This window comes from Vombatus ursinus, unplaced genomic scaffold (assembly GCF_900497805.2).
Source record: "Vombatus ursinus unplaced genomic scaffold, bare-nosed wombat genome assembly UNPS02014812.1, whole genome shotgun sequence".
Classification (NCBI taxonomy): Eukaryota; Metazoa; Chordata; class Mammalia; order Diprotodontia; family Vombatidae; genus Vombatus; species Vombatus ursinus.
Window position 1 is genome coordinate 10,688,029 of NW_020954590.1, and position 18,577 is coordinate 10,706,605.

An 18,577-nucleotide genomic window follows, 5' to 3' on the forward strand; every position below is an offset into this window, starting at 1 on the left:
AGGTGTGGTGACATGATTAGACTTTCATTTTAGGAAAATCACTTTAGTGGATGAATAGAGAACAGATTGGACTGGGAAGAGGTTTGAGGCTACTGCAGTAATCAAGGCATGAGGCGATGAGAGCCTGCACTAGAATGGTGCTAATGTCAGAGGAGAGAAGGAGTATATTGAGAAATGTTGCAAAGGTGAAATCAACAGGCCTTGGCAATAGATTGGAAAAGGAAGGGATGAGATATAGTGAGGAATTCAGAGTGACTCCTAGGTTGTGAGCCTAAGGGACTAGATGGATGATGTTGCCTTCTTGTCTAGCATGAAAGAATGTAAGCTTCTTGAGGGCAGGAACTGTCTCATTTTTATCTAAGTATACTAGCCAACCACAGTGGCTTCTAGATAGTAGGTTCTTAATAGATGCTTGTTGATTGATTGATTAGCAAGATTACCCATACCAATAAGAGTCATTAAAATACTCTTACATGCAAAAATAACTTCACTGGATCAAACTCTTACAATTTACAGTTACCCTCTCTCTTCATCTCCTCTATCTTAATGTATATGGCAATTAAGAAAATGGGAATAATATATTTGATAAAAGATTTTTTACATGCAACTTTATATATCAAGCCTGAGTCAATTTGTGATGAAAATAAAACGTCTAAAAGCCCATTTATTGTTGTTCAGTCATTTCAGTTGTGTCTGACTCTTCGTGACCTTTTTGTTTTGATTTGTTTTGTCTTTGGCGAAGATACTGGAATGGTTTGGCATTTCCTTCTCCAGCTCATGTTAAAGATGAGGAAACTGAGACAAAAAGGGTTAAGGGTGACTCACATAGCAAATAAGTGTCTGAGGCCAGATTTGAAATCAAGTCTTCCTGACCCCAAATCCAGTGCTTTACCCACTGTGCCACCTAGCTATCTGTAAAAGCACACATGTATTAATTAAAACTATTTAGCTTAGTAGATAAAGCTATTCTTCTTACAGAAAAGGTAGGATAAGTTGAACAATTTTTTTGCATCGATATAATATATTGATGATAGTTGTTGTTCAGTCCTTCCAGTTGCGACTGACCCTTCATGATTCCAATTGGAGTTTTCTTGGCAAAGATACTGGAGTGGTTTGCCATTTCCTTCTTTAGTGGATCCATAATGTCAGGCAATCAGAGGTTAAGTGACTTGCCCAGGGTCACACAGCTAGAAAGTATCTGAGGCTGGATTTGAACTCAAGTCTTCCTGACTCCAGGTCCACTGCTCTATCTAGTGAGCCACCAGCTGCCTCCATTGCTGATACATTACAGACTTAATTGATCCTTTATATTCTTCTTCAGAGGGAAAAAAAAGAAATGCAGATCCTAAACACTGTATCATTTTTAAAGAAAGGCAAAGCCATAAATTGAACATTTTAACTATAAAAATATATTTTATAATAAATTCCACCTTCCCTTATTCAACAAAGTAGCTGTCCTTCATTTCTTTCTTTGTCTTTCACAGAACAATGATCTGGATGACATTCTGTTTTTGGTTTGGGTTTGGGTTTGAGTTTGGGTCTTGTTTTTGTTGTTATGGTTGTTGATGTTGTTGTTTTAACTTCGGAGACAATACAAAACTGTTCTCCAATTAGTTGTTCGTCTTCTCTCTACTATTAATGATTTACTAACTATCATTCTTTGGAAAATTAGTGCAGTCTCTCAATGATGTGCATCATCTTACATTACCTTCATCTGTAGTGTCCAGGCTAAAGAGAGAAATAATCCACCTTGAAGGAATTGGCAAGTGAAAATCTAATTAAAATTAAATCTGATTCTCAGGGATTACACTTTACTTCAGTACCCTAAGTTTTTAAAGATCAATGCAGTTCTTATGCATATAACAGATATTCAGTAAATAAGATCTGGACTTAGAAAGGACCTTAAGGATCCAATCCAATCCCCTTGTTTTGTAAAAGAAGATGATGCTCAGAAAGATAAAATGACTTGCTTAAAGGCCACTCAAGCAACAAAATTATGGGATAAGAATTCAAAAACATCTTTTCCCCACATAAATCAAGGGCTCTTTCCACTATACAACACTTCTACTTGTTCATTTGACAAAATGGCCATTAGTGTGGCCCAAAGAAGGAGTTGTGTTTTTTTTTCCTTCTTTATAGTTGATTCCAGTTTCCAGACAAGGTTACGAGATTATAGATTTGGAGTTGGAAGGGACCTTAAGAGATCATTCAAGCCAACCCAACCCCTTCGTTTTCAAAATAAAAAACTGTCCAGAGAAGCAATGGGACATGGCTGAGTTTCCCAAAGTAAGAAGCGGCAAGTTCAGGATTTGAACAATTTCCACAGTCGACACACTTCCCGCTGTACCACCCTGCAAAATCATGGCTTCATCAATGGAAGAGTTGACAGGATGGCATTAAAAGTGTTAAGTAAAAATATTAAATAGTGACTAAGTGCAAAGCTGGACGCCGTAGACAAGAAATAACATATGTCCATAAGCCACATGGATCTAACATGACCTCCTGCAAAGAACTTGCCTGTTTATTTGTTGGCTTCCAGAGTAGATCACAGTCTTACAGGAGAAAATTCATGTGTGGTGAGTGTAAAACTGAGATATGCAGAAGGCTGTAGAAGAGTTCAAAACTACCACCTAGAGGAAGACCATGGAGCTAGAATCTGAACATATATAGTAACAAACATAGACACAGACATAGTCATAGATATAGATATAGATTTAGACAATATAGGCATAGATAGATAGGTATAGATAATATAGATATAGATATAGACATAGTCACAGATATATAGATAGATATTTAGATAAAATGGACATAGAGATAAAGATGATATGTAGATATAGATATAAATTTACCCAGAGTATTACAAACCTAATAAAATAATCCTTTAACTGAAAAGACAAGAGGTAGAAACTATGTGAATGCTTCAACCTGGTTGCCGTAGAAGTCTGGCTGTGATGTAGAAAGAAAAATATTTGAGATGCCTGGAAATTGATAAGACAAAATCCAAGAAAGGAGCCCCAGCACTAAAACCCATAACCTTGATCAATCGATAAGCATGTTGCTAAGCAGCCTACTAAGACTTTTAAGTTGCAAAGCAACTGCCCAACTGCATTAGTAGAGGTAGTTTCCTCCCCAGGAAACCGCTATACTAATGAATCACAGGTGTAAGACAAAAATAAAATAAAATAAAATAAAATTAGGTACTGTGTTAGGCTCTTAGGATACAAATACAAAAGTAATACACTTACTCCTTAATAGCAAAAAAATTACATTCTACTAGAGGAATAGAACACTCACAGATAAGTAAATAATATATATAAAATTTACAATCACATATTAAATTAAAATTAATAATAATAACACATTAACATTTACAAATACTTTACAAATATCTGATTTTATTCTCACAAAACCCCGTGAGGTAGATGATATTATTATCCTCATTTTACAGATTAGGAAATTGAGGCATAGAGAAGTTCAGTGGCTTGCCCAGGTTCATACAGCTAGTAAGTGTCTTAAGGCTAGATTGCATTCATGACTTCCTGACTCTAAGTCCAACACTCTACCCACCATGACAACTAGCTGCCTGTGATTTCAGGGATGGATGGGGGCAGGGAGTAGGACTAACTGGGGGAAATCAAGAAAGGCCTCTTGAAAAAGATGACACTTGAGGAGCACACTCCAGGCATGGGGGACAACATATGCAAAGGCATGAAGGAAAGAAGTGGGAATATCATGAGAGAGGAAGACTAGAATAGCCAGGAATGTAGAGTGTATGAGGCAAAGAAATGAAATCTGCCTGGAAAGACTGGTTGAAGCCAATTGTGAAAGTGTTTAAAATGCCAAGTGGGGAATCATCATCTCTATGCACATGATTCCCAGATCAATTTATCCACCCTAATCTTTCTACTGAGCTCCAGACCCCCAAGCATCTCTAACTCAATATGTCCAAACCAAAATTCAATATCATTTTCCCCAGCTCCACCCCTTTTCTGAATTTCCCTATTACTGTTGAGCTATTTTTCCAGTTTTCCAGGTTCACCATGGTAAACATGGTGTCATCCTTGACTTCTCATCCTACATACCACATGTCACTCACACTACATATCCAATCAGTTGTCAAATCTTGAACTTTCTTTCCCTGCAACCTCTCATACATTCCCCTTTCCATTTGCACAGCTACCATCCCTAGTCTTAGCCTTTTGCTACCTCTTGCCTGGATTACTAAAATAACCTTTTAATTATATTCTCTGCCTTGCCCTCCATACCCACACTCCCATTCATCCTCCATATTCCTACTAAAATGATTTTCCTTAAGCAAAAGTCTGCCCATATAACACACACACACACACACACACACACACACACACACACACACACCTCAAAAAATTTCTATTAGTTGGCTGCCTGTTACCAGTAGGATCAAATGTAAACTCTTCTGTTTGGTCATTAAAGCCTTTGACTTCACAAACTTTCCCTTCCTATATTCAGATATTTTAACAAATTTTTTTCCCTCCACAAACTCTATAGATTAGCCTTTCTGGCCTATTCACTGTTCCTCTCATATAATGCTAAGACTCCAGTCACCACGCCTTTATTCTGGCTATTCCCCATGCCTAGAATGGTCTCCCTCATCTCCAATTCTGTGAATCTCTGGCTTTCTTTAAGACTCACTTCACATGCAACCTCTTCCAGAACTTTTCCAGTTCCCATAGTTGCTAGTACTCTCCCCTCTATGGCCATCTTCCATCTGTTCTCTATTTATCTTCTATATAATGCTGACTGCCCCCATCAGAATATAAGTGCCGTGAGGGTAGGGACTGTTTTTGCCTTTTCTTTGTATCTCCAGTGTTTAACATAGTGCTTGTACACAGTAATTGTTTAATATATGCTTATTAGATGACTGATTAGTCTCAATGAACTACTTCCCTGAGAGCCGAGATAGATCAAATTGCATATAAAAATCCAGTTCCTAAAGAAAGTAACCAGAAATAAAGATCTGTGTCCCTAGGAAGCTAGGTGACATCTACCTCTGAACGACAAAATATAGATCAAATGGAAATGTTCAATAAAAAAGCAAATTTTCCTGTCATTTTGCCACTAGAGCATATGGAAATATCTTTATATATTTATGCACATACACACATCCATGTGCGTGCACACACACACACACACACACACACACACAGAGACACATTTGGAAGTTCCTGGTTTAACTCAGTCAATTTAGAGAAAAGAAAATTATCTTATTTAAATCTCTCCATGACAACTGCATAAATTCCCTTACAATGATTTTCTATCTACAATACAAGAAGAATTTGCCCTTCAATCCAGAGATTAAACTAATAACAAATAAGAATAGTTAAATTCAGCTGTAACAACATTAGCATCAAGTATAGAAAAGTACACGAGAATTGAAGAAATAGACTATTTAGGAAGCAGAATTAGTAGTATTATTCATAGTACTAGGGAGAATCTGAAGGAATTCCTCAGTTTGGTATAATCTGTTAGAACCTTCACCTAATCATTTGTCTCTTCCAGATCTGCAATGGATACTTTCTAAGGTAATAAATGACTTATAAAATCTATCATACATACTAAGAACTTTGTTTTCCACTATAGTTCACTGACCCACAGGAAAAAAAAATTATGAATCAATATCCTTGGAAATAAAAAAGCTAATTGATTTAACCATCTTCTAGAATGAAAAATACAAAATAATATACATACTTACTTTTCTAATGAACAGCAAACAAAAAAAATCTACAAATAGAACTTCAGTGGTTTCCCAGAATATATTTTAAGTTTCTGAGGTAAGAACTAAATATAAGGTTCAAGGCTACATAGCTCAAAGGAAGTGCTCTTGGTCTATGCCATTCCCCCAAGATCAGATATACTTTTGCTGGTGAGGCAAATTCACAGTTTGGCAATAGGCAATAGGGGTTAATTGTTAAGAAACCAGGGAGCAGAGCTGTAATTAAAGAGGAAGTGGATGGGGGGGAAAGCAAGGGAGGAAGAAAGGGAGGGAGGGAGGGAGGGAGGAAGGAAGGAAGGAAGGAAGGAAGGAAGGAAGGAAGGAAGGAAGGAAGGAAGGAAGGAAGGAAGGAAGGAAGGAGGGAAGGAAGGAAAGAAGGAAAGAAGGATGGAAAGGAAGAGAGGAAGGAAGGAAAGACTTATTAAGCATTTACTATGTGCCAGGCACTGTGCTAAACACTTTACAAGTATTATCTCATTTAATCCTCACAACTACCCTGAGCAGTAGGCGCTATGATTATCTCCATTTTACAGTTGAGGAAACTGAGACAAATGGAGGTTAAGTGACTTGCCTGAAGTCACACAGCTAATAAGTGTCTGAGACCAGTAGGTCCAGTGCTTTATCCATTGTACCACCTAGTTGACTCTGCATGGCAAGCAAAGATAGGGACCAACAAGGCTATATGATAGTTGCAGGTCAAGGCAAAAGTTTTCAGATCAAAAAAAAAAAAAAAAGATAACAGCCCTGAAGGCTACAAAAGCCATCAGAGGGGACATAGTTCAGGATTGGCATTGCCAAGCCCTGGAGCCAGATCTAAGGGTAGTAGCCAGAAGAGAACAATTATTGTTAGTGCTCTCAAAGTGGGATAGAGAATGGCCCTATGATATCACTGACATAAGGAACTTCTAGATGAAAAATCATTCTCTACCAAGGCAAGTTGGCACCTTCTTTGCAACTAAGAGTCTTACAGCATTATTGCCTATAGTACCAAGAAGTTAAGTGATTTGCTTACAGAGCCACAGCACCAGTATATATCACATGGGCAAGACTTGACCTCAAGTCATCCAGTTTTCAAGGCCAGCTCTACTACCCACTAGGCCATGTTGCCACTTGTGCTATCTATTAAGCCTGTCCATTCAATCAGGCCAGCTCAAGCCTATCTTCCCCAGCCTCACATAGAGTTAAAAATCATTAAAATCACAGAATTGTGGAACTGAAAATAGGCTTTTGAGATGATCTAGTCCAATTACCCCCTCAATTCAAAGATGGTGAGATATGAACTGACTTGCTCAAGGTTACACTAATGCAGAGGTTCCCAAACTTATTTGGCCTTTTTAAAAAAAAAATTACTCAGCCCCACCCCCGGAAATCTACTTTCTTTAACCATTTAACTATTTTTAATGTGTATCATTTCAAAAAATTATGAAGTATTTTTAGAAGTGACACATCTTAAATTTAATAATTTATTTTTTCCTACATTGAAATTTTGATGATGCAATATTGTGTCATATAACCATATGGTATCATATAGTATCATATTATAAACAAGTCATTATATGCACATATTCCTGCCAATGCATAATGAACTTCCTGACAATATGTGATGCTGGCCTGCCAACGCTTGCTTGTTAAGACCTGTAGGCCGACTTGACCACTGATTGGCTATAACTTGCATTTTGTGTGTTTATTTGGAAAATAATGTAATCACTACAACTTTAACTCTGTTACACAACAGATGAAATATATACAAAGAGTTTTTCAAAATTTTCTTCTCCTCTTTCCTTATGCTTCCACTGCCCCTTTATTTTTTACTCATTGTCCCCCAATTGCACCTGAGGCTACTACCACCATCCCCATTGATACATTCTAATGCCCCCCAGGGGGCAGTATTGCCCACTTTGTGAACCTCTGCACTAATAAATACTACGTTGCATAGTTAGGTTCTGATTAGTGCAAATAATGAATCCCTGAGGTGATCTCATGTATTGGAATTCACAGTATTCTAAGTTGTAATTATGTTAAGATATATGGTCATTGGTTCCAGACCAATAGAAATAAGCAGTGTGGATCCAAATAATGCAACCACTTCACGGGATTCATTATTTGTACTTATCAGGACCTAGTTGTCCTAGTAACAAGCAGAGGCAGATGAAAAATTCAGGTCTTCCAAGTATCTTCCAAGTATCTGGTACTAAGGTATTCAATTTCCTTGGGCAAGGGTATCTATTGATAACAGCCTACCTACAAGATGTCTAATAACATTTATATACTGCTTTATATACCCAATTAAGGCTTACAAAGATACAAACCATCTTAAACTTAAAAAATGGACTTCACCATACAGATAGGGAAAGCATGGTTAGATAGCAGTTTTCTGTCTATTGGTTTTTGTATGACAGATTTAAGGGTTTCAGTAGACTGGAATCTTAACATGAGTCAGAAATGCGATAAAGGAGCCAAAAAATCAAATGTGACTTAAGGTTACACTAAGAGACACAGATTCCAGGAATGAGAAGAGAATAATCCCACTGTCCTTTGCCGTGATCGGAACACAACTGGAGTAGAGGGTTCAATTCTTGGTGATACAGTGTGGAAAAGACACTGACAACCTGAAAAATTCCAGAATGACTCAATCAGAATGGACAAGGGGCCTGGAATTCATACCACGTGAGGAACAACAATTGGAATAAATGGAGACGTTTAGCTTGGTGAAGAGGAAATGAAGGGAAAACATAATAGCTGTCTTCAAGTACTTGAAAGGCAAGAGGGATTAATTAGACTCATTCTGTTTAGCAGTGCTGCTAGGTAGCACAATGGATAGAGCTGGGCCTGGAGTCAGGAAGACTCATCTTGCTGAGTTCAAATCCAGCCTCAGACACTTATTAGCTGTGCGACTCTGGGAAACTCACTTCGCCCTGTTTTCCTCAGTTTCCTCATCTATAAAATGAGCTGGAGAAGGAAACAGAAAATCACCCTAGCATCTTGCCGAGAAAACCCCAAATGAGGTCATTAAGAATCTGACATGACTGAAATGACTCCACAACAACAACATTCTGCTCGGCCCCTGAGAGCAGAACTGAGAACAACACGTTGAAGTTGCAAAGAGGAGAATTTAGGTTTGATGTAAGGGAAAACTTCATCACATAAAAAATTAGAGCCTTCCAAAAGTGGAATGTATGCCCTCAGGAGACCTTCTCACCAAAGGTCTTCAAGCAAAAGCTGAATGTGCCCCTGTTGGGTGTGTTGCAGTACAGATTATTTTGGAAATAAGGGTAGATTTTGATCGTGTCCTGAGGCCTCTTCCAACTTCAAAATTCTGTGTGACCCCAATTCTTCTAACTTCAGATCAAGTCCTCCTTTCCCCACACCATAGAAACATTACTTGGTGCTGGCACGGTGAGCTGGATCAAATTAAGACTAAAAATGATTAAATTAAGTTCTGTGCTTGAGATTCTCTAACTCTGGCCTAAGACAGCAACAAAGCATTGGTTTCTTTTGATCTTAGGTACTATTCTAGTCTATTTACTATTACTACTAATATTACTATTCTAGTCTAGTTTCTTGGTATTCTGTAGTGTATGTGTTTGACATCACTGACAAACAATGTGCCAAATTTTCTTTTGTTTCTTTATTTAGGCTACTTCTCCTAAGAAAGTAGCCTACTGGTTTATACATATCTTTATATGTTTCAAGACCCCTTTAGACTGTGAGCTCCATGTTGGCAAGAACTATCTTTTGACTCCAGGTAACTCTCAAACACTTTAAGATATATATGAGTTGCTGATGGAGGAAACTTTCACACGAGGACTTCCCAACATCGGTGAAATCACAGGTCCAGACCCACAAATCCTAGCATTTGATCAGTATGTACAATTTAACATATTGTATCTTTTTTTTTTACAATCTATAAAATTTCTATTTCTATTTACATTCTATAAAACAGGTGGGTTGAACTAGATGGCCTTTGAAATCCCATCAATCTCTAGATCTCTGATCCTACTTTGGGTATGTTAAGTTGAGATGCCCATGTGACATCCAGATACAACTGCTATAAAAATCAACATTCAGTTCAAATTTCACTTGGAGTGTAGTAAAAGGCAATGATTCTCATTGAATCGGTTTTGTTTTGTTTTTTTTTAAATTTGTCTTTGATTATAAATCTAAGGTTCAGAATGATCCTCTTTCTAGTGAGTAAAGAAGCTCAGTATTCATAATATTTAATTATACCTTCATATTTCAATGTAGGTGTAAAATTTCTTTCTCATATAAGCAATGTATATAAGTGTCACACACATGTCTATCGCAAAGTAGCTATTCTGGTGATATAAACAATATATACATGAAACAATCAGAATAATACAAAACAGCAAATAATAACAAGGTTTCATAAACATTAAAAATGCTAAGTAAAGGTGAATTTATTATTGTTACTACTGTTATTATTATTATTATTATTATGTTCTCATTTTTATATTTGATAGGGTTAAGATGGAAATGAACCTGGGACCAGTAGCTATTTTGCTACTGTTCTTTTATGTTTTATCTTCTATTAAACTATTTACAGATGGCAAAAAATGGTCTTTCTAATTGAATAAGTACATTGGGATGGGTTTTTTATTATTTTGTTCTCTTTTTTTTAATTTCAGGTTAAAAATTGTCCAAGGCAAGTCACTTTTACCATATTATTATTTCACATTTAATGTCCTATGGACTATTGAACTGGTAGATTAAAAAATAAACTGCTTTTGGTAACTGAATAAAAATGTTGGAACTCATCTTCTGTAATCTCTGAAAATATCTTCAGGAAAACTCCAGTAACAGGCTGAAAGAAATCACATATATCTCTTCCTACTCTGATATAATTTTAATTTCTTCTGTTGTCTCTATATTTTGAAAGCTTTTGATTTCATGTAGTTTGGAGATTGTACCAATAAAATCTACTAAAAACATTTTTCTTAAATTTTTATAGATCCATGTTTTTTTTTTCTTTTCTGAGCAGCAGACTCCAATGATATTCTAATTTCAATAAAGTCTGTTGAAATTTCAAGGATATTTAGGAGACTGTAATTGTATCTTGGAGATTTATCATGTTCATTTATAAAGGCTAGAGAACTTTTGGGGTATAGCACAAAATGTGCTACTTGAATGTGCCTTTCTAGGTAAATGGTAAATGCTAAATTTTGTAGCCTGCAGTGATATGTTACATAGTCTCTTACCACTTTGTCACACAATGTGAATTGATCAACAAGTCTGGACTCCTTAAACATAACTTTTGTAAAATGTCCAGTGGCGATGACCTAATCCTGAATTGCTATAAGATACATTTCCATTTCCATCAATAAATTTGCATGATTCAATAATTTGTTCAATACTACTTTTGTTAACATGTTGTTGGTTAATTTTATGCTTCTGCTGTTTAGTAGTCACAGTAGCATCAGTAGTCAAATTACTATCATAATTTACAGTCAAGAAAACTTAGTCAAACAGGTTAAGTGACTTCCCCAGGATCACACAGCTAATCAATTTCTGAGACCAGAGTCAAACTCAGATCTTCCTGACTACAGGCCTATAGCTCTAACCACTGTACCACCTTGTTGCCTACAAAAGCTATACTAGGTAGATGGTATTTTGGCCATTAAGTAGGTACACGTTTTAGTATAGGTTATGGTAGAACAGACTTTATGGTACTATAATTTATATTATTCTGAGCCGACTCCGGGTACGATCATCAAAAAATGCCATTAGGACAATGATCCATGTAACCCTATGGGAGCTGACAATTGCAGGTGGAATTCTCATAGGAAAAACTGGGAGAATGATTTTTGGCATGGGATAAAATAGGATTATTCTGACTCAATTTCCCCAGCATGAGATTTCTTCTTGAATGGAAAGTATCCCACCATTTAAGTCTGGCTCAATGCAATTGACTATTCATCAGTGCTTCTTAAACTGTGGGTCATGACCCCATACTTAACTGTGTGACCCACAGTTTAAGAAGTGTTGAAGGGGTAGCAAGTGGAAAAAGTTTAAGAAGCCCTGATCTATATGACTCTAGCCTGAACTTTCCCCTTTTTGTATAGCTACATCCCTGTTCTTCTTTTATGGCAAATTTCTATAATCATGTCACGTGATCAGTATGAACACAATAGTAGATCATTATCTCATAGGTGAATACTGAAGAACATCTGAGCTACTATAAAAAGATGCAAGTACTGGAATTTTTGTCATTTTCATATCCTAAATAATCAGGTAGATGAATTTTTGTTATTGTTATCTGCCTGTTACTAGTTATGTATTCTAGTTTATGATAAGGTCTTTTGATGTCTCACAATGGTAGGGGAATAATTAGACAATGATGTAAAAATCTGTGAAACCAGGATATAACTCTGTTATTTAGTGAGGTCAATAGCATAACTGTTTTCTGTTCTGTGTTAATGAAAAGAATTTAAGTGCAATTAATTATCTTAAAAGAAGAATGACTTGTGGTCTATCTTGTATTGCCTTAAAGAGATATCCAGTTTTACTCAAAATTATCCATTTAAACATGGTTACTAACTGAAAATGTTTTATCATTTATCATTATTTATAAACAACCTATCTGATATGTATTGTTTTGAAATTGATTACTCAGAGTATTTGTACATTCCATCCCAGAACCTTTGGCTACAATTGAAGTTAATTTGGAAACTTTTAAATGAAATTCATTCCTGTATTAGAGGTCATCTTCTTATTCTTAGCAGAATCTCATCCTCCTAAGGTGGGAATGAGCAGCTAAAAGAAAATAACTATAATAAATAATGAAATAAATAGCTACGGTGAAAATTTTGTTTAAAAAAAAATAAGGGGGAGGATGGCAGAGTAGGTCAGAAAATTCCAAGCTCTCCAAATTTCCTCCACAAACAAGACAAAATAATGCCTCAGGGTGAACATAGAGTAGCAAAAATAAACAAGAGTTGGGGCAGAACAGTGGTCCTCCTGGGACAACTGAAGAAGATACAAAGAAAGATCCCAGGATGGAGGTTCATCCCAAATAAAGTGTAAACACTTCCAGACTAGCTCTGCTAAAACAGCAAGTAGAGAGCTCTGTGGGCAGTTGGTTTGGGAGGTAGCCTCAACCTCGTCTACAGGAATTTTCACCTTCCAGACAGTGTCAGGAATCAGGCATCTGAGTGGGAGAAGATTGAGGGAGCCTCTGCTGACAAGAGATGACCCAGCTGTGCTGCCAAGACACAATACTGGTTGAGAAGAAACCAGCCCTCATCTGGTGAGTGCAGAAACAATGGAGTAGGGATGCTGCTAGCTGTGGGCACTTACAGAACAGCTGAGTTCTTTGTCTCTGTTCCAGGCCAGAGGGGAGAAGTGAAGGTCATAGCCAATGGAGGGTTTTCAGGGAGCAAGAGTATTTCCAGCAGAGTGTGCCAGGGGGCCCTAGCTGTGGCTTAGAGGGGAAAAGGAATGCAGAAGTTGGGCACAGGACAAAGCTCAAAAAATAACATCCCCCACACCCCAGGATTAGAGGTGATTATAATAACAAGCTGCTAAATTTAAAAAATTAATGAACAGGCAAAGGAGAAAAAACCCAATCACAGACAGTTACTATGGGAATAGAGAAGACTGGGGTTTGTCTTCAGAGGAGGATACTAAAGCAAAAAAAGCCTCCCCTACATCAAAGAGTAAAGTCAAATTGTCATCTGCCCAAAATGAATTCATAGAACTCAAAGAAAACTTCAAAAGTCAAATAAGAGAGATTGAGAAAATTTTTTTTTAAAGTAAGAACAATCCAAGAAAAAAAGAAGATTATGAGAAGAAAGTCAACCAACTGGAAAAGGTGATCCAGAATCTTAAGGAAGAAAACAACTCTTTGAAAATTTGAATTGGGCAAGGGAAAGCCAGTGAAGTTATGACACCAAGAAATAATAAAACAAAATATAAAAAATGAAAAAAATTGAAGAGAATATGAAACATCCTATAAGAAAAAAAAACTGATCTGGAGAACAGATCAAAAAGAGAAAACATAAGAATAATTGGACTACCTAAAAATATAAATTCTCTGGTCTAAAAGGTTCCCAAATTGATGTTCTTACTAGTAGAGCCACAAGGTTTGAGCCAGCTTTCACTACCTGACCTGGTTATTGGCAAAGTAGACTTAAAATTATACTAAGATCTATCTTTATGAGATTTTAAAAGAGAAGCAAATCCACCAGAAGCTACTCTGAAGTCCCATGCATTCCAATTTGCAGATTTAGAGAGATCTCTAAAGGACCAAAGGACTGCGCCAGAGGATGTTTTCAGAAACTAAACAGCTGTATGAGATGAGACAACTGAGCCTTAAAACATGACAGACCAATAAAATGGACAATTTTAATTGTTAATTATTTATTTCTTCCCTATGTGCTTCTTTTCTGTAAGGTCTGTTTACCAAAAGGGATGCTGTAATGGTTCCTGTCAATGCATTGGTCAGTCACTCTCCTTCTTCCCCTCCCATTGTTTCCCATCATAAGACCCATAGTTATAAACCCTTGAAGAAGCATTTGTCATGTAGGTTAGTGATTCACTGAAGAGACTGCAACTCTCAAAAGAATCAAAGGGGGAATAAGAGAAATGATTATTTTCTATTTTAGTAATAACTCATTAATCAGAATCCATGCTTTTCATTTCCTCATTCAGGGACCAGACCCAGTAGGTCAGTAGGCTAGGATCTGAAAGACATGGCTAATAGGAGAGTGTCCTAATCCTCAAGGCAATATGTTCCTCAATCTTGGGCAAGACCCCATTTAACTAGAAGACCTTACTGCTATTTGAAGTATAATTAGAATCTTATCTAGGTGAATTCTTACCCGGATGAGCCCATGTCCTTGCACTCTTCCATTGGAGTTTAGGGTAACCCAGCTCATGAAGGAGAAAATTGACCAGGGTAGTCTGGGTGGAAATGGATTCCCCTGTCCAAATTGTTGGAGGTAGCTAAGTCCATGTTCTCAGTAAGAGGAGCTGAAGACTTTTTGCCTACTTACTCATTTAAATGTCCACCAGTTAGGGTTAATTTCTCCTGTCAGGGACATTCCCTTTCAAAAAACATATTTAAGACAGTCAGTATATATAGAGGTCTTTGGCTACTGAGAGAAATCACTGACCACCAATTTATTGATTATTAGCTAGCCTAATAAATACATTTATTATTAATTACCGAGAAACTCTCTCTCAGTTTTTCATTCATCACATTTAGTGAAAATAGAGAGTAGAATAAATTTTCTTTATCCTTTCTTCTCAGCAACAATGGGAAGAAAGAACATTGGTTGTCAAAGTTCTTAAACATGTACTTTCAACTCTCTCTCCTTTCTCCCTAATCTTTTAGTTTAGTTCAGTAGCTAGGTCCTTCTCATGAATGAATACATCTTAACTTACAGTTAGTAATCAGATTCTCATTTTCTGTCTATAATCAGGTACACAATCACAGAAATATTCTCCAGTAATTAACCTAAACATTCCCCAACTCTTCAATGCTTCATACGCAAATCACTGACACATACTGTAATCTTAATTTATTCTAATATTCTATATCCTGTCCTAGGAAAATCAGCAACTGCTGTCTCAAAACTGAGTCATACAACTCTCAAACTATTTTTTCTTATGATTCTAAGACACATCCACACCTTATGCCCCAGATAATTGAACTGTCAGAGCAGACAACCTAGCAACTACTTTTTCTCAGAAGTAAACATTCCATGATTCACAAAAGTCAACTCAAAAAATCTTCCCTTTATACTTAAATTTGTAGTACATGTTCACTGAAACATCTCCCTTATTCAAGTGTGTGAGAAAGGGAGTGAGGAGGTAAAAGACAATAACTGTAGTCATATTCAACCCATTTTCCCTTTATCCAAACAATATCCCTTACTTTCCATCCCTAAACTCACAATATCTACTTTTTATGTATAGGTGACACCCTCTTCCTGACATTCACCTGAATAGTCTATATCTGTCTCCATTTTTATAGTACAATATACCATTCATTCTCTCTCTACCTCCAGAACGGGATACTGTTTTCCAGGTTTTTCATTCCAATCTCCCTCAATAGCCACATCAATAAACCCCCTAAAGAGCAATATTTAGAAATCCATTTAGATATTTCTGTTATTCACTTTATCATTTTTCCCCATCTACTCCTTCAGATATTAATATAATATTAGTGGTTATTCATAAATTTATTCATGGTATATAATGAATTAGGTTGGACTCAGAATTAATAATAAGCTGCTACCTCTCAACTAGATCTTACATATAGTGTTGACTTATGCTGTTGTGGAGGAGAGGAAGGATGTAGGTTCTATGTGGAATCAACCTAAAAACTGAAGATGGATTTTCCTAAATTCCAGAATAAATAAAATACCATGGCTCTAAAAGAAAAATTTAATCTTCAAAAGACACAGCTTGTGAGAAGGCATGTTTTGGGACATTTTAGTCTTTTCTCTTTTTAAAAAAAAATGAATATGAACACTCATCTGTAAAAGAGAAAGTTCCCCACAAACTTATTCATTTGCAGACAGTACAAAAACAGTTCAGCCAACGTTTGATAATTAAATCTAACTAATGCATTTTCTCAAAACAAGGTTGTTGAGGGTGGGGAGTGGGGGAGAGGAGAGATGCTGCCTAAATAAACACAAGGATTTTTGTTCAAACGCCTTATCTGTTTTCAAGCCTACGGAGAAAAAAAGTTTACAAAGAAGCAGTTCTATTAAATCAATCAGCGAAAGAAGAGTCACTTGACTCTTCAATACTCTGAAGAGATCTAATCTTCATTTCTTGTACTAAGTTTTCTTCAAACACTTCTCTAGCAAAGGAATGAAACTTAAGTATCATAACCTACCCCAGCCCCACCCCACCCCCAATCTTAGACGAAGTTTTAGGGGAAAATAAAGCGTACGCTTCACTTTGTCAGGGCACACAAATGCCTGGTTGAAACATACATTAAAACAACATGTTGACTTAAGACATCTGATGCTAGAATAGTATCAGCATTAGGTCCCAAAACTATGATATTCACATTTGTTTTGCGAAACAGACAGAAAGAATAAGTCTTTGCATTATACACCATACTAAAAGATATCAAAGTCCAACTGTGAGACTCTGGATACCTGCAGTCATCCCAGAGAGCTCCCTTCTGGGATAGAAGGTCACAATAACATTGTCCATGTGATAATGAATAGCGCTATTACGAAAAGACTTGGCAGGGGGCTGGAGAAAAGGGACAGAGACAGAGAGGTGTGTTTGGATGGATGGATCCATGGATCCAAGGATGGATCCATGAAGTGGATGGATAGCGGGCTGAATAAAAAGGGTTTTGTTCTACTAACCCAGAAGCAGAGAAGACGACTCCAGCAGGGTTAGCTAAGGCTAGCTGCAAAGTCAGCCCGGGTTTGGGTGGGGTGGGGTGACCTCCCTCTTACCTTCTCCACCTCCCTCTTACCTTCTCCGCCTCCCTCTCACCCCCAGAGCCAGGAGCAGTAGAACGGTGGCGATGGCCAAGCCAGGCAGGCAGAGTAGATGCTTCAGCAGCCACTGAAGCCAGGAGGGGCCCATGATTTTCCCGCCGGTTGTGTGTGCTCCAGCAATGACCAGGGATCTCGGAGGGGCGCCTCACAGTCCCGGAGCTGAGATCCAGCCTGTGGTCAGCCCTCGGGGGCGGTCCCGCTCTTTCCTCTCCAGGCTAGGGGAGGGTCTGGGAACCCAAAAGTTTCCTCTTGCTTCAGGCGTGGGGCTGGCCCCCAGAAAGCACCCGATCAGGTTGGCTGGGGATGTGGGGCTGCTGCAAACTGTCCCGGGCTCGGGCTCAAGAACTGCTGAAGTCAAGAAGTTTCCCGGTTTCCTTCCCAGGAACCCGGGAGCTCCCACGCCCACGTCTTTACCCGGCCCCACCACCTGGAGCTGAGGAGTTAACTCTGAAAAGATCAGCTTCCCTCTTTCTGGCCCCTGAGGACCCGAGGAAGCCAGCGAGAAACAGAGGCAGAGAGGGGCAGACCTACTTTGCTCTGATTTGCAGAGACTTGGATGCACCCTAAGGGGCTGTGAGGAATCCGATTTCAATGCTTAGAGGGACAGAATCGCAAGTTGCTCTCGACCCTGGGGAGAGTTGATTTCTCACCGCACCTCTAGTGCTTAATAATAATAACCAAGGAGAATGTTTTATATCTAATAAGCACTCACATTTGTTGCCGCATTTGAGCCTCACAAGAATTCTGTTTAAAAAAAAAATATCAGGGCAAAACATTATCTCTATTTTTAAACAGGAAAAAAAAAAAAAACTCATGGAGTTTGGTAGGGGCTAGAAGTCACTCCGGAGATTAGTGAGAGGCACAGACGGGACTAGACCACAGATCTCCTGATTCTTAATCTAGAGCAAGAGTAGTATAAAAAAAATAGTACCTCTGGCTTGGGGGGAAAAAAAAGCAAACAAACCTGGGGTTCAGTTCCAACTGCCATTTGTTACATGGGCAAGTTACAACTTCTTTGAACACCAGTTTTTGCATGTGTGAAATGAAGAAGTTGAAAGGTAGTGTAAAAAAGCACTGGTATTGGAGTCAGAAAACTGGGTTTCAATTATGCCTCTGTTACTCTCTACCTGTAGGACCTCAGCCAGATCATTTAACCTCCCTTGGCCTTAGATTTCTCCTCTGGGGAAAAAAGGGGAGGGAGAGGGGCTCCCTTTCAGCTCTAAAACTATGATACTTTCGGTAACTCTAAGGTCACTTCAGCTTAAAATTTTTAGACAGGCTTCTTCCCTTCCTGATTATCAGGTCAACAGGATATCTGAAGGTATGAGATAAG

The 18,577-nt window shown here is 37.8% G+C and overlaps 1 protein-coding gene across 1 annotated transcript in view; it reads right to left on the reverse strand.

The window, feature by feature from the left end:
• Positions 1 to 17,634, reverse strand: part of LOC114054111 (25-hydroxycholesterol 7-alpha-hydroxylase-like) — a 260,480-nt gene extending 242,846 nt beyond the window's left edge. Inside the window, exon 1 of the mRNA XM_027877230.1 lies at positions 17,220 to 17,634. Coding sequence (XP_027733031.1) covers positions 17,220 to 17,332 — 113 coding nt within the window. The 5' untranslated portion in view covers positions 17,333 to 17,634. The remainder of the gene's footprint in view (positions 1 to 17,219) is intronic.
• Between the last annotated feature and the right edge of the window lie 943 nt (positions 17,635 to 18,577).